The sequence below is a fragment of the Aaosphaeria arxii genome, assembly GCF_010015735.1.
Source record: "Aaosphaeria arxii CBS 175.79 unplaced genomic scaffold BU24scaffold_4, whole genome shotgun sequence".
Taxonomy (NCBI): domain Eukaryota; kingdom Fungi; phylum Ascomycota; class Dothideomycetes; order Pleosporales; genus Aaosphaeria; species Aaosphaeria arxii.
The window spans coordinates 3,027,889-3,042,425 of record NW_022983477.1 but is presented as its reverse complement, the minus strand read 5'-3'; the positions used below and the strand labels follow the sequence as shown (position 1 = coordinate 3,042,425).

The 14,537-nt window shown below is 51.3% G+C and overlaps 5 protein-coding genes across 5 annotated transcripts; 3 read left to right on the top strand and 2 right to left on the bottom strand.

Moving 5' to 3' along the window:
* The first annotated feature begins 77 nt into the window (after nucleotides 1-77).
* On the top strand, nucleotides 78-670 carry BU24DRAFT_199084 (uncharacterized protein). Its single transcript, XM_033521794.1, has one exon. The coding sequence runs from the start codon at nucleotides 174-176 to the stop codon at nucleotides 570-572; it is 399 nt and encodes a 132-aa protein (XP_033384648.1). The 5' UTR covers nucleotides 78-173; the 3' UTR covers nucleotides 573-670.
* A 706-nt stretch (nucleotides 671-1,376) lies between these two features.
* On the top strand, nucleotides 1,377-3,953 carry BU24DRAFT_422653 (uncharacterized protein). The gene is made up of 2 exons (XM_033528045.1): nucleotides 1,377-1,820; nucleotides 1,959-3,953. Exons 1-2 carry the CDS (start codon nucleotides 1,735-1,737, stop codon nucleotides 3,700-3,702), a joined length of 1,830 nt encoding a protein of 609 aa, XP_033384647.1. The 5' UTR covers nucleotides 1,377-1,734; the 3' UTR covers nucleotides 3,703-3,953.
* Nucleotides 3,954-6,598: 2,645 nt separating this feature from the next.
* On the top strand, nucleotides 6,599-7,945 carry BU24DRAFT_480932 (carbohydrate esterase family 12 protein; the record flags this gene model as incomplete). The annotated part of the gene is made up of 2 exons (XM_033533146.1): nucleotides 6,599-6,734; nucleotides 6,809-7,945. 2 exons carry the CDS (start codon nucleotides 6,599-6,601, stop codon nucleotides 7,462-7,464), a joined length of 792 nt encoding a protein of 263 aa, XP_033384646.1. The 3' UTR covers nucleotides 7,465-7,945.
* On the bottom strand, nucleotides 7,552-9,237 carry BU24DRAFT_199028 (DUF602-domain-containing protein). Its single transcript, XM_033521793.1, has 2 exons — nucleotides 8,504-9,237; nucleotides 7,552-8,441 (listed from the first exon to the last, which is right to left on the bottom strand). Exons 1-2 carry the CDS (start codon nucleotides 8,993-8,995, stop codon nucleotides 7,971-7,973), a joined length of 963 nt encoding a protein of 320 aa, XP_033384645.1. The 5' UTR covers nucleotides 8,996-9,237; the 3' UTR covers nucleotides 7,552-7,970.
* Nucleotides 9,238-9,581: 344 nt separating this feature from the next.
* Nucleotides 9,582-11,598, bottom strand: BU24DRAFT_312340 (uncharacterized protein; the record flags this gene model as incomplete). Its single annotated transcript, XM_033522836.1, has 2 exons — nucleotides 9,582-10,982; nucleotides 11,032-11,598. Coding segments are annotated over 2 exons (1,968 nt in total), but the record flags the coding sequence as incomplete, so codon positions are not given.
* Nucleotides 11,599-14,537: the final 2,939 nt, after the last annotated feature.

Here is a 14,537-nt window from a genome sequence, read left to right as displayed (position 1 = left end):
ATAACCTTGCACACCGGTGCCACCTCTATTGCTTTACCTTGCCTCACCTCCAAGCCACAACAAATGCAATTACTTACCCCTCAGCGAACAAAGAAATATTACTCAACAGCAGCCAACAGCCAGTCCATCGAGAAGGATACCCAATCCAGGAGGTAATACCACCGAGATAAGCTATGAGTAGCGCTAGGTACGCGCTACTCGGGAAGGCCCATCCATGCTCATGCCCCATGCCATACACCACCAAAGCCTTTCTGCTTAGGATGTTGCTTGCGAGCGAGCGAGCGAGCCTTTCGAAACTTAATTTTCTGGAGTCGAGGGTAGTGGGCTATTGCGCGATATCGGTCCTAGCTATTCGCCCATATGGTCGAGGGGTCCAGCGTACTGGACTTTTGGGCAGCAGGTTGGGACGAACCTATCACGTTGGGGACCTCGAATCACGCTGGGTAAGCAGCGTATGTGGTCAAGTACCAGGGACGTCACAAACGGCTGAACAGATGATGACCTGGTGTCGTGCGGTGAGGTGGAAGGTATATTGCGTGAGGGGTGTGATTGGGAATGCGGGCATCGCATAGAACAGTCATTCACCAACGACGTGGTACTTCTGACCCTACCCGTAGTTTAAGCGTTTGGTCCTGTTTGTTGCTTGCTTGGTTGCTTATTATTCTCAATTCAGCTGGATGACTCGACAGGCTATCTCCGCCCACATGCCAAGATCCTTTTTCTTTCTTCTGGATCTGTGTCATCAGGGGGAAGCCTGCAATGCATCCTCAATTTCGGCGTTTCATTGGTACCAGGAGTGATCGCATTGGGTGGTGTCTGTCTCGATCTGGCTTACACAGTATGGCCAACTCATGAAGATCATGCCCTATGATCATCGTCCGACTGTCTTCCTTGTAAAACACTTCATTTCTCGACCCAGGAGGAGAGGAGAATCGATAGCCTGTCTGCATTGGTTCAGAGAGTAAGCGGCGATAAGCACAGAGGTACAGTTTCATTGCTTGTCATTGTTGTATGATGTTGCTGTGTCTGAACTCTGGATGGCATGGTACGTAGATAATTCTACAAGGCTGAATCCTGTGGACAAGGCATAGCGATATTATCGATACGGCATTGAACGATAGAGGGGGGAAACGGGACGCTTACCGCCAGACGCGGTTATACCGCAGGCAGATGGATGTAATACACAGGCTGGCCGTAGAGTAATAGTCAGGTAATAGATGGGGCAGAAAGAAGAGTAGAAGAGAGAGGGGGGGCCAGTTGAGGGGCCAAAAGGCGAAGGGCCAAACAAGCTTAACCCGAACCCCGGGACCTGACGGACAGGGCAGGCACCACCCACCATCCCCCCCCAAGCCAACCCAGCTACCCAGACTGCAGACACACGATCATCTCCATCCCAATAATCCCATCACATTCCATCCCATCACGTCCCATCCTACCCTACCTATCTTATCCAATACCTCATCTCCATCGCATCTACATCCATCTACTCCTTCTCCTTAATCCTTCTTACCCTCTGCTCAGCCACATATCATTGCTGCACGCTACCAGTGTCGTTGCTCCAGCTCCTGCATGACATGCTCTTACGCCAATTCGCGTTATATAACCCACCAAACCACCTCCACCAGCCTCACAATGCTGCCTGTTGGCCTTAATACCTCCTGCCCCAGATCGCTCTAACCTCTCTCCCCTTTTTTGATATCCCATATATTCTGTACGCTCTCATAGTCCATCATTATGGCTGTTGCTATGGACGACAACAAACTACGCCAATTAGAGCGTCAGTTTAAACTACGTGTCAAGACAGGTTGCGAAACGTGCAGGTAAAACTTCCAAATGCCTTCTCCTGGTTGCTTATATAATGATCGTCGCTTCTCCCAACTGATGTCTCTATCATTTCTGGAGAGGGTATCACGGCGGGTGGACACGTCCAAGAACAATGTTCGCTGATCATACTCCAGGATACGGCGTGTAAAGTGTGACGAGACAAAACCAGAATGTAATCGTTGCACAAAAACTGGCCGCAGGTGCGAGGGATACAGGCATGTTGCCAGAACAAACAATAGCAGTGCCTCTTTGGCTGCCTCCATTCGAAATTCATCTTTCTTAGTCGTCCCGCAAAGACCATCTGTTGCGATTATTCCTCGAAATCCTTCAAGGAGTCTCTCGCCCGAAGCTTCTGAAAATCGCTCCTTCTTCTACTTCCAGAACCACACTCTGCCAAAGTGGACTGAGTTCTTCGATTCGGAACTGTGGAGCCAAAAGATATTGCAATTAAGTCATTCCGTGCCGGCCATCAAGCATGGAGTCCTGGCTTTGAGTACGTTGCACGAACGTTTCGAGAGCACTACGCCAATTTTCAGCACTCAGTCAAGCGATTTTGCTTTTGCTCAGTACGCCCAGGCTGTGTCGCACTCCAATGATCTACTGACTGCCCACCAACGGGGCAGGGTCGACTTGGAGAAAGTACTGATAGCATGCGTTATTTTCGTCTGCTATGAGAACTTGGCTGGCAACTACAGGCAGGCGAACATGCACCTTCGAAATGGACTGCGAATATTTTCCCAACACAAGCTTAAGCTGCAAGGGACACCGGCAGAAGATGCCATTGCCAATGTTCTTTATCGATTCGACCTACAAGCAATGACGTTTTCCGATAATGCCTCACCGTACGATTACCGTCTCGATGATCCGCCTGAGTGTCCACAAGTGCCGCACATGTATACTGAAAATGCTACCGCCCGGAACGATCTTGTGGGACTTCTTCGATGTATGATGTGGATCTCAGGCGTGGCCAACATCAACCCACATGCACCCGAGCATCCAGTTTGGTTACAGATATATACCCGCTTGATGGGCTCGTTCGAAGCATGGGAGTCTACTTTCAGTGTCTACCAGCAAAACGTTCCGCCTCATGAGCAAGGTAACCCCAAGATCTACGCGGGCAACACGTTGTTGAAAATATACGCAATCATGGCTCGAATCGTCGTAGCAGCAGGTGCTGGTTTAAGAACAGAACTATCATGGGACTCGTTCGATGATTCGTTCAAGACCATCATTGACCTAGCAGAGACTCTACCGGTTCTCAACCCTACCCAGTCCCGATCTTCATCGCATGCCTCATCTTCCCCGCCAGGGGATAGTCCTGGGAACGCGACAGCTCTGCCAACGAGGACCCGCAACATTGCCCCCAACCCAGCCACCACCTCAACCACGCCATCTCCAGGCGCTTCCGCGTTTTCTTTGTCTTCAGAGCCATCCCCGCAACTGCGCTCGCCTACACCTGGTGAAACCCCCGGTGGATCGAAATCCAAAAAGAAGCCTTCATCATTCTCTCCATCTTTCGAACTCTCCCCTATCGTCCCTCTGTTTGTAACAGCCTGTCGATGTCGGGATCCGGTTTTACGGAGGCGAGCAATTGCCGTACTTCTAAACTGCAGGAGAAGGGAGGGCGTCTGGGACTCGGTGGGCGCGGGCATGGTCGCCTTGCAATGCCTCAAGTTAGAAGAAGGTATAGGCGAATTGGTCGAGCTAGGGCCCGATAATTGGTTGCCCCTGAGTCCGAAATGTAGAGATGCAGCCGACATTCCTGAGAGGAGACGAGTACAGGACGTCTTCGTTTCAGTCAATGCGCCCGAGCGGCAAATAGGTGTGAACTACCTACTGCGGAGTGGAGAAAGTTTCGATCGGTATGTGAAATTCTGACCTCGTGCTGCACGCAGTACATACACTAGACCGCTACGGTTGCACTGTTCTGGGCTTTTGTTTCTTGTTTGTTCCTTTGAAAGCGTTGCATGATATCCATACTTCTGTGTCGAAATGAACTATAATGTCTTTATCGCTGCATGCCTAATCCAATCATCTGGCCTGTTCAGTAAATGTATTACCCTCCTAAGATGTATTATTGCCCATCTTCACCGATTGCGTCCACATTTTCATGTACAATATAGACTGCACACAATATCTAACTGCTTCTAGACCGTGCCCGCAGCTTGCAGAAAGCTGGGACGAGATTGGGAACCTGTTTGGCGCAAGATATTGCGCAACACTCTGTTTGAGTTTTCGAAGAGGCCTGAACTATTCTGGGCTGTGGGATCGCGAACCCCTGCAACTGTCAGCGCCAAATTCTCCTTTCACCCCCTGACCGCGAGACTCTGGAACCTCACTCGTCGACTGGAAACATTGGACCAGTAATCATGCACGAGGCGATTAGCATTGCGGGCTGCGCCACTCGTTCTCGTCCTCCTCGTTCCAAGGATGTCAGCTTTTTGTCCGTGTTCAAACTGGGGTCCTGGGCATGTAACTCAACGAAGCGAACCTGCCGCAACTGCAGGCCATCCGATGATGCTTGCCTTCGCCCCGGCCCGGGCATACGGGTGGGTAGATCGGGTATAAGGTTCTTTCGGTGCCTAACGCATCCTTCGCACTCCTTCATATTATACCCGCCAATTCCCAAGGATCACCTCGAGAGAAGGACATGATGTTCCCATAGGAAGACAAATCTCTGTACATTGAAATGCTACACCAATGGTGCTCAGACGTGGAATCATCGGGAGTGACGCGTTCTGGAATGTAGATAATGGGTGCCTACATTTCCACCTGAGACTCGACCAACAGGGCGAACATTGCGATCGTAGTACGTACCGACATCAATACCAAGTAAAACTCGCGGAAGTTAAATCCTCCCAAGTATCCATCCGACTGCATATGTATGCATGGGCCAGCGCCTCGTAAGGCTCATCAACCATAAGCCGCTTAACGTACGTCACGTTCAGACGTCGTCGACGTGCGCCACGAACCAATTTACATGTAACCTCAATCAATAGATCTCATAGATCACGACATATACATATGCAAATGTAGAGAGGACGTCACGTTGACGGCGATCATCGCGTCACTGTCAGCGTGAAACCAAGTATCACACTTTCACCGGTCGCGAGCTTCTTACAAGAATCACATACATATCCTCATATTACTGGCCTGTGGTGTCATTAAAGTGCTTACCCATGTTTCTGGTTTGTACAGCCGAACTCGTACATCAAGTTTGGTTCTTGAATACTTCGTACCTATGCTACCATTCGAAGCACGTGGGAGCAGAAACAATGTCCCATCCGCCTTGGTTTTTTGCCTTGTATAATGTATATTCGGATAGATAGTGCCGCGCACGATACCTACACCGCCAGCGCTGAATCGCACCAAAGCTGATGTGATGCCACGTTTTGTTGGAGGTCATTTGATGGCTAATGCGGACTCGATCACAATTCGCGAGAACAAGGCAAACGGTTTCCACACGTGCAGCGCCATAGGATTTATTGTACGATGATAGCCGCTTCGGACTCGGATTCTAGGCTTCTCAATTCGCAGAATTCTAGAATTCTTCCATCCGCGCGTGCGTTATACTCGGTGTTTCGTGGCGCGAAAAACAAATGATGTTTAGTTTCAAATGGAATGTTACCTCGATCAAAAACCCAAGGCATTATGAAAGCCTGCCAAGTTGGCAAGAAACCACGTCGCTTGCACAAGAATTAGAGATATGATGAAATTCACTTCATCATATGACACTTATATACAATATGAGATCTTCCGAGCACCGCTGATTGGTGGACTACGTAAATTAATCTACAAGTATTTTCATACCCTGGTCGACTTTGTATTTGATGTACACCTAACCACTTCGAACATCACCATCACTATCCTCATACCAAATCACCAAACGACGCTCAAAGAATCACAATTCCCACCTCATCAATAGTCCTCAAAGTCAGCTCTTCACAAAAAATCTCCCTACGAGCAATCTACTCACCAACCCCTACCCATCTCTACAAAACACCAACCCCACGAAAGCATCCCTCACTTTCCCAGATGCCCGACTAATTAATCTACTCCATACTCCCCATCCCCACTTTTAAATCGTCAATCCGCCATTACACAAGAAACAATTCCCCGATGATTTACCACCAGTAACCTACCCTTGCCATGCCTCTATCAAACATAAACATACCTATCCACATTCACAACTTCATTTTCATTCCCTTCCCCCGGCCTCAGACCCCTGCCCCAAATAGGTTCCCTTAGAAGCACAAGACCGAACAAACCTCCATAGAGCATCCCCCATTCCCTAACTCGCCACCTCTCCTCCGAACGTCCGGCTCTAGAAGTAGATCCCCAAGCCGCCACGTCGTCTGGGTTATACAAGCCCGAGATATCTTTCCCCCGAACTCTAGCTCTCCTTCACCCTTCTCTCTTGACGTGATCGTGTCTCGGGGCATTCATACACCGGCGCTTGTCCTTCCATTCGTGCGGAAAATTTACGTCGGGAGCATGTGTGGGGATGGGAAAGTGAATCCGGGGTAATTTCTTTATCAATCTAATATTGAGAGTGGAAGAATAGTGAAGTCGTATGTATATATAATTACATAAATACAATGCCCCATGTATATATAAGTAATAGGGTATGACCCGGGTTTTGTCTTATTGCTTCTACCAATCTTGTTTCGATTCGTACGTGGGCTTTTGGAAGTTGACGTCGTCTGTTTGCTAGGATACACTACTAGTGAGAAGGAAGCATCAAAGTCAAGAATAGGAAGGGAGAGATACAACAATGGTTGCTACTCAATTCCTATACGCGCTCGGTCTGGCGACGACAGCCCTCGGCGCACCTCATGTCGAGAAGCGCGCGCAGACTGTCTGGCTCGCAGGCGACTCCACCATGGCGAAGGCTAGCGGCACGCAGCAAGGTACTTTACCGTCCCCCCAACTCTTCATCTACAAAGTGCAAAAGCCCCAGGACTAACACGACACCACCACACAGGCTGGGGCGTCTACCTCCCGTACTCCCTGTCCCTCCCTGTCACCAACAACGCCATCGGCGGGCGCTCCGCCCGCTCCTTCACCGTCGAAGGCCGCTTCCAGACGATCATTGACAGCGTGAAGGCGAACGACATCGTGATCATCGAGTTCGGGCACAACGACGGGGGTTCCCTGAACGGCCAGGACAACGGCCGCACCGCGTGCCCCGGCGCCGGGGACGAGACGTGCCAGTCGACGTACAACGGGCAGGCCGTCACGGTGCTCACGTACCCGAAGTACCTGACCAACGCTGGCAAGGCGCTCGTGGCGAAGGGCGCGAAGGTCATTATTTCGTCGCCGACGCCGAATAATCCCTGGGAGGGGGGCAGCTTTAGCTATGCGCCGGGCAGGTTTACGACGTATTCAAGGGACGTGGCGAAGGCGATTGGCGCGAATGCGATTTTCGTGGATCATGGACAGTATACGGCGAATATCTTCCAGACGCTGGGTAAGGCGAAGGTGGATGCTTTCTTCCCGAACGATCATACGCATACGAGTCCTGCGGGTGCGGATGTTGTGCAGAGGGCTTTCGTGAAGGGGTTGCTTTGCCAGGGTGGTGGGTTCTTGAATGGGTTCATCAAGAATTCGACGGCGTCGGTTGAGGGGAAGTGCATATAGGTGGATTGTTTGGATCAAGGGGGATTCACAACTTGTAAATAGTATTGATTGTGAATACCTCATATCCCTCGAGCTCTATGACCTGTACACGACTTATACGAGCCAATTATTGCAAGTGCATGCTTCTTTTTGAGCTTGAGGTTCGAATGCTGTTCGAACTCAGAATGCTGTCCGAATTCAAAGTAGGTAAAATGGAAGGATGGACCATGTGATATTGGCAAAGGATCATATCCATAAGGTTTGAAGATCGCCTGTGTGCCAATTGAGTCTGTCTCTCGCTTTGAGGTGATCCTGACTCTTAAGTGTGATGTATTTCCATCAAGGTCGTCGACTGGTGCTACATGAACCTGGTCGCCATGTACGGTTGTGAATTGCAAAAGCAGCCAACCTTCAAGATCAAGGCAAATTGCCGGCCCGGCGATTCCCACCAACGGCCGTAAAAACAAGTTTTCGAGTACTCGTACGCCGAAACTTTCATATCCTGTAAAGTGTTTCCTTCTGCCTTCTCATCTTCCCCCAATAGTGAAGCCTCTCGTCATGTAGTCCGCACTGTTTCCGGCCTTGGGCTTCGCATCTCGGCTAGAGAACAGACTCTTGACATTGTCGTTCTGTTCCAACTTTCTCTTCTTATTCTTTTGCTCCTGTTCTTCCAACACTTTCCGTGTCAACGAAGCAGTGGAAGCATTCTTGATACCATTCTTGGGCACCTCGACTGATTTTGCCTTCTCCTTCTTATCTGACTTCTTCTCCTCTCCCGAAGAGGGATCTTTCGATTTGACACCCTCGCCGTTGGCATCAACTCCATTGGCCTCCTTCTCAGCATTCTTCTTCCTCTTCTTGCTACCCGGTGCTTTCTTGAGCGCATGTGTCAGACCCTTCTCTTTCAATGTCTTGGTCCTTAAAGACAACCTAGCGATATCTGTCGGTGTAATTGGTAGGATCGGGATGATATCGTTCTCGGCATACGCTTCATTGCACTACATTGAAGGTTAGTCTCGATCGCCCTAACAGCAAACACCATCGCCGTAAGTAGACTTACCTGCAAACAAGTCTCTCCGCTGACCTCCTTGACCACGCTCCCCGCAAAGGCATGACCACAAGGTACGAGATACACACCCTTACTCCCAGGCCCCAACTCCCTCCCCGTGATCGGGCAAACCCACCTCTCCTTCCTCCCACTACCACCATTCGCAGTCTGCGCCTGCGCCTCTTCGCCACTATCAATCTCAAACTTAACCTCCACGACATCCTTCAAGCTCTTCACCCTTCCCTCGAGCATCTTCTCCTGCTCCGCCTTCGCCGCGCCATCCTCCGCGAGCAGGAACTCGATGATGGAATCTTTGTTGTACAGCACGCCCGCGGCGTCGGAGACCACGGGGCGCGAGAGCGGTTTCCGCGTGAGCGGATCATGCGACCAGGCGTATTCTTGCTGCTCGTTTTGGACTTCTTTGACTTGTGTGGTTGTGAGCGCCTTTGCGGCTTCCTTGACGAGCTCGCGGCGGGTGGGTATCGAGCCTCCGTCGTTACCCATGGTCGCGGGTTGTATTGAAGTGAATTCAGAGGTGTTGGGGAATGTTTTCTCTGTTTGCGGATTGTAGAGAGAGAGTGTTGAGATTGCTGTTGACGAAAGTCTCACGGAGGTGTCAAAGGGCTCCGAATGCTTGGCCCCGCACGGACCAGATGTTCACGACTGTCGATGGTTGCGAGTATAAATTGATTGCGAAAGACGTCCAGAGAAATGGATCTTCGGATGAGCCAGAGTGTTTGTTCCTTCAAAATGAATGAACCATGCTTAATTCGTGACTATTTGGGCAATGGAGTCGTACGATTCGTTTCTATCTAATCTAATTAAGATCCGGTATTCACCTAGGCATCTTGATAACTATACTACATCGTAATATACAAAGGGTATACTGTACAAATGTGCTGATTAAAATGTGACATCAACATGGCAGCAAGTGGTTGGTCATAATTGCCACTATAGCTTATACTCGTTCAGGGGTATCGGGGGAATCGTCCTTGGTAGCTTTGGAGTCATGCTCCTTTGTAGGGGTTGACGATTCTGTTGCCCCTGTTTTGTTTTCACCGGCTCCCAAAGTCCTGTTCTTCCTTTCCTTCTCTTTGAAAATAGTCCTTTGCAGAAACGACCCAAGGCGTGATCTCTCTTCTTTGAAGAGTCGTTTTTGCTCTTCGGAGATTGCGTCAGAGAGAACAACACTATCCATGAGAGCGTATATCTTTCTCAGTGCAGCGAGTGCATCGTCTCTTTGAGCGCCTCGAAGTGGATAAGCGCCAGCCTTGTCACCCTTTGCTGCTGCGCCAACGGTAAGCTGGAGCCGAATGTTGGATGCGAGAGGGTAAACACGAGTAAGGGCATGGACTTTGTCGCTTCCTGTGCCCAACGGAAAGCTCATTGCAAGCTCAGCATACATAGCGACGGCTTTGGGATCGACATCTTCCATAGTTTGTGCCATCATCTCTAGCAGTTCCGTCGCATGCTGGAGAGAGTGGTGGTTGTTCTTGTCCCGCACACAGGTGCTCATCGCTATCCTGAAGGTTCCGGGATGGGGTGCCAGAGCCTTTGCTTGAAATCCGGACTTGATAAGCTCCACTGCCTTAGCAGAGGAGCGGTTCTGGCGCAATATCCTCAACCGAGCATTGAGGTTGTTGGCGTCCGGAACAATAGCGTAGGTGCCAGTATCGGTCAAAAGATCCCAGTATGCGTTGGCTGCTTTGCCAGCAACGATCTTCTGACAGGCCTCTTGAACCATGGAAAGTGTGTTGTTGGAGGGTTTTGTGTACAATGAAGCACCGGAGCCGTTGTTGCCTGTTCGAACGAGGGATAGAAACTCTTCGCCGCGAATCGGCTTTCCTGTCGGACTCACATGATCATCTTTGCGGTACTGCTCTAATATCGAGGGGGCACGCAATTCAGGATACCCGGCTTCCAACCGCGCCGTCGATCCTAAACGCGGTACTAAACGCGGGATGTCCATTGTCTGCTCTACCAGAGACAGTACGTCGTCCCAGTCCCGAGGTCGAGCACCGACCAGGAGGAGCCGCCCCATCGCGCAAACAAGTTTTTCTTCCAGTAGCAGCGATCCGGCCTTCCATTTCATGACAACGTCATGCCAGACTCGACGACCTTCCATTACACCAGCGTCTCTTCGCTTGGCTACTTCCTCCTCGCTTTCGCCAACGGGTACACCCACCAGCAGGCTCTGACGGATTGCGTTGAGGATTGTTGCGTAAGTGATTGCATTCGCCGCGGCCGGTCCGCTTTCTGGAATTTTCGCTGCCACTCCCCACAGCGCATCCATGTCCAACGATCTGGCGCATACTTTGAGCATCGCATTTGTGTGTATAATAGATGGCTGCACTCGCGAGTTTGGGGCGGACAGGGAATGGTACACGGATAACGCTTTGCCGAGAGAACCAGAGTGCTGGGCGTTCAGGGCGAGGCCTCGGAGAATGATGGAATATGTGTACGAGTCGGGGAACTGGGCGCGTTTTTTCATCTATGTTGAATATTAGCAATGTTCGTCGCTAGTGATTGAGGTGTCATACGTCGTTGTACACGCCTAATGCTACAGACACACGTCCGTTCAAGAGATAGTGATTTATGATGTGATTCCAAGCAACAGTTGATTGCATCGAATGACTGGCCATTCGCACAAGCTGCAGCATTTCCGTGTCCTTGCCCTTTGCCAACTCTTTCTGCACGAAGTTCGCCAACTCGAGCGGGTCCGTGAGATGCTGCAATTCCTTCTTGCGTCGGTTGAAGTCGGTGGTTGATACTGATGGGTCTCGCCGACCCATCTTCCTGGGTGGGAAGGCAGCGGGCGCAACCGAGTCTTGTGCTGGAGGTCGGCGTTGTGTGAGGCTTTTCCTTGCCTTCATTCTAATATTTGCTGCCTGGGGTGACTCGCTCCATGAGTCGGTTTTGGGGCCCGAGTATCTCACAGATCGCGCGGGGCGAGCATATTCGGGAATGAGGTTGGAGGGCGTTTGGAAAGACCTCCGTTGGCCATGTCTAAGTACGGATGGTGCGTCACGACGGAGACGCTGAGTTGCGGAAGGGCTGGTATCGAGGGCCTGAATGCATCGCCAGAGACAGGCACGACAATTGAGCATGGTCGCAGAGGTGGGGTGGAGAAGCAATGGAGGATTGGAGACAATTTAATTATTTCGTCAAGGAAAAAGTCGCTGGGCCAAAATGGGACTTAACGCTTAACGCGCTCGTTCAGGACGTTCAATGAGGTCACGTGAGAGCCTGATTGCGCGCATCGCGGCAGACCCTGCGGAAGAATAGAAACAAACAATCAAAGCAAAGCAACGTCACATATGAAGAAACGATATCTCTGCCATGAGCCCGTCATCGCGACAATTCAATGCGACGACTTCGTTCATTTTATTCATCACGATCATGCCTCCCGCGCGGCTATGGAAGAATGTTAGAGCCTAATTCGACCTCCACAGACCTAGCTCACGGTGGGAGTGTCCAAGGATGCTCGAGGCGTGTCCGTCTGGCATGGATCCATCCAGTGTTAACCCTCTGCAATAGTACGGCACCGAACGAGCACTATTGTAGCCGGGCGGGAGATCGCTGACAGGTTATTTACATGGCAATCAAGGGTCAATTACTCTAGTACGTTCCGGCAATTAGCACAAGGACGGAGGTTAGACGCTGGCAAGGCAAGACAGGGCAAGGCAGGACAGGCAAGGTCAAGCAGAACACCGACAGGGCAGGGCAGGGCAGGGCAAGGCAAGGCAGGGTAGTCATTTGAGGCCTTCAAGCATTCAGGCATTAACAGTTGCTCATGGTGGGAAAGCCCGCGCTGCTGGGACAGAAATGGTTGCTTTCTACCCTGATTAGCGCACGACGTCGCTCACCGTCCACCACCATCATCATCCAACTACGAGGTTACTACCGTCCACTACTTGTCCCAGTCCTCTCCTGGCTTAGAAGAACAGCCTACCTACGACCTCGCCTCATGCCGCCGCCAGCGTTCGCCTTTCGCCCTGCTAGCTGCTGTATGTACGAGTGGTCGCACTGGCACTGACACCGACACAGACACCGTCCGCTTCCAATGGCCACCAACGTGGCGGGACAGGCTTGCTGGAACACACACACACACGCACACACACCACCCCCCTCACCCCCCTTCCCCCATAGCACACGAGCGATCCACGACTCCGGTTCGCGACTACAGTATGTGCATGCACGAAATGGAGCGGTCGTCTTGTGTGCGCAAGCCCTGGTGGGAGGGGCCACGTCGATCATGGCTTGAGCCGTTTTTGCTTCTTCGCAGGAGCGGTCGCACAGAGGAGCTCGATGGAGATGGAGTGAGGGCGCACCGTCGTTTGCGCCCGAGAGAGGGCAACGAGACAATAGGAGGAGGATTCGTGCGACGATGGGCTCCAATCTCGCTGCGTGTGCACATTGCGCAGCGTATCATGTCTTCAGTACGATGTGATTTTGAAACTGTGCAGCAGCAGAGGGCATAGGTTCGTAACGACGACATTGATTGTTGGCACGATGATGTGCATGTACGGAGGAGTATTGACTGCCATGTTACCCCACAAAACAAACACAAACAACAATAACAACATCGTGAGATCCGTCGCTGCAGCACCCGGACCGTAGAAATGACCTGCAGCCGACCGCAAGCCTACCACCTAACCCACCCACCACAGCTGTGTACAATACCTACGTACATACCGACGACATGCAGCAAGCCTCACACGCGAAGACACGCCTTACACTCGGCTTCCCGACGTAAGTAAGATGGCAAGGGCCAGGCGATCCGTACTATGACTGCACGGAGCCGAATCCTCTTGCTGCTGTGTAACGACACCAGTCCACGCTTCCAACGCCAGGTGAGAAGCGCTCGCACGCACAGTACATTAGCCTCCCGCCCGTCAGTTCGGCACGCCGTTGCTTCGTTTGCACCCTGGCCTGGTGAGCCTAGTCGAGGGTCGTCCTTCAACTAAGGAAAAAGCAACTTCTGCGCTGTCTGGGAGTTAAAAAAGGTTAAATCTGACCTGGGGAGCCGCTAGAGGCAGATCTCGCAGCTAGACAGGGCGATCTTAGCGGCTGTCATTCCATTTGGTTATTTGGACGTCAGACATAAAATAGGTGTCTATAGAAGTGCAAAGGACTGCGCGGATGCTTCGTGCATGCAACGACATTTTCCCCGAGAAAAAGCATTGGTACTCTGCTCTGCTCTGCTGGCTGCACACTGTACTGCTACCATGTACTGTACGCAGATGTGCATTGTAGCATTCCACTCTCCTCTCTTTTCCTGTCAGCCATCCATCCATTCCCCACCCGGGCCAGCCATCCAGCGCGAAACCCATCATGCGCCCAATTGTGAAAGTTTAAAAGAAGAAAAAGGCTTTCTCGAGGTCCCACTACTCGCAATGTCGTGCTGCAGTGCTCCGACCACAATCCTACGTACGTACGTACGTCTACCCCGTACATGCAAGCTCACAGGACAGAGCGAGCGAGCGAGCCCAATTGACCCTCCCCGATGATGGGGAACCTCAGTGACCTGTCCGACAATCACGCTCGCAGCGTACGCAACCCTTTCGAAAAGGAGTGGGATAACAACAATAACAAGCAGGCAGCCCAATGCTTTCATCCGGAACTGTCGCCTTTGTCACTGGGAGGTATGCGGCGCGCGCATGACCACCCCAGAATACCGTTCATCGATGGACACAACAGCTCTTTTGCCTTGTCGTGCAGCAATGTGATTGATCCCAAATGTCTCTTGCTCATCCTCCACTCGCCCACTCACTCTTTTGCCTTGTCTTTTCGTATTTCAAAACCTCAGTCACGATGGATGTTGTCGAATACGGAATCGGAATCGCCGTCGCTGGGGCTGCTGTGCTGCGCTTCCTTCAGCCAACCAATGGATGGGACTTCTGATGCCAATGCATTCACCAAGATACGAGTATCACCACCACATCATTGTGTCTGTGTATGTATGTATGTGTGTGTGTCACACGCACACACTCACTGCCCGTCATTATCCGCATCCTCACAAGAAAATCTAATTATACACCCTACC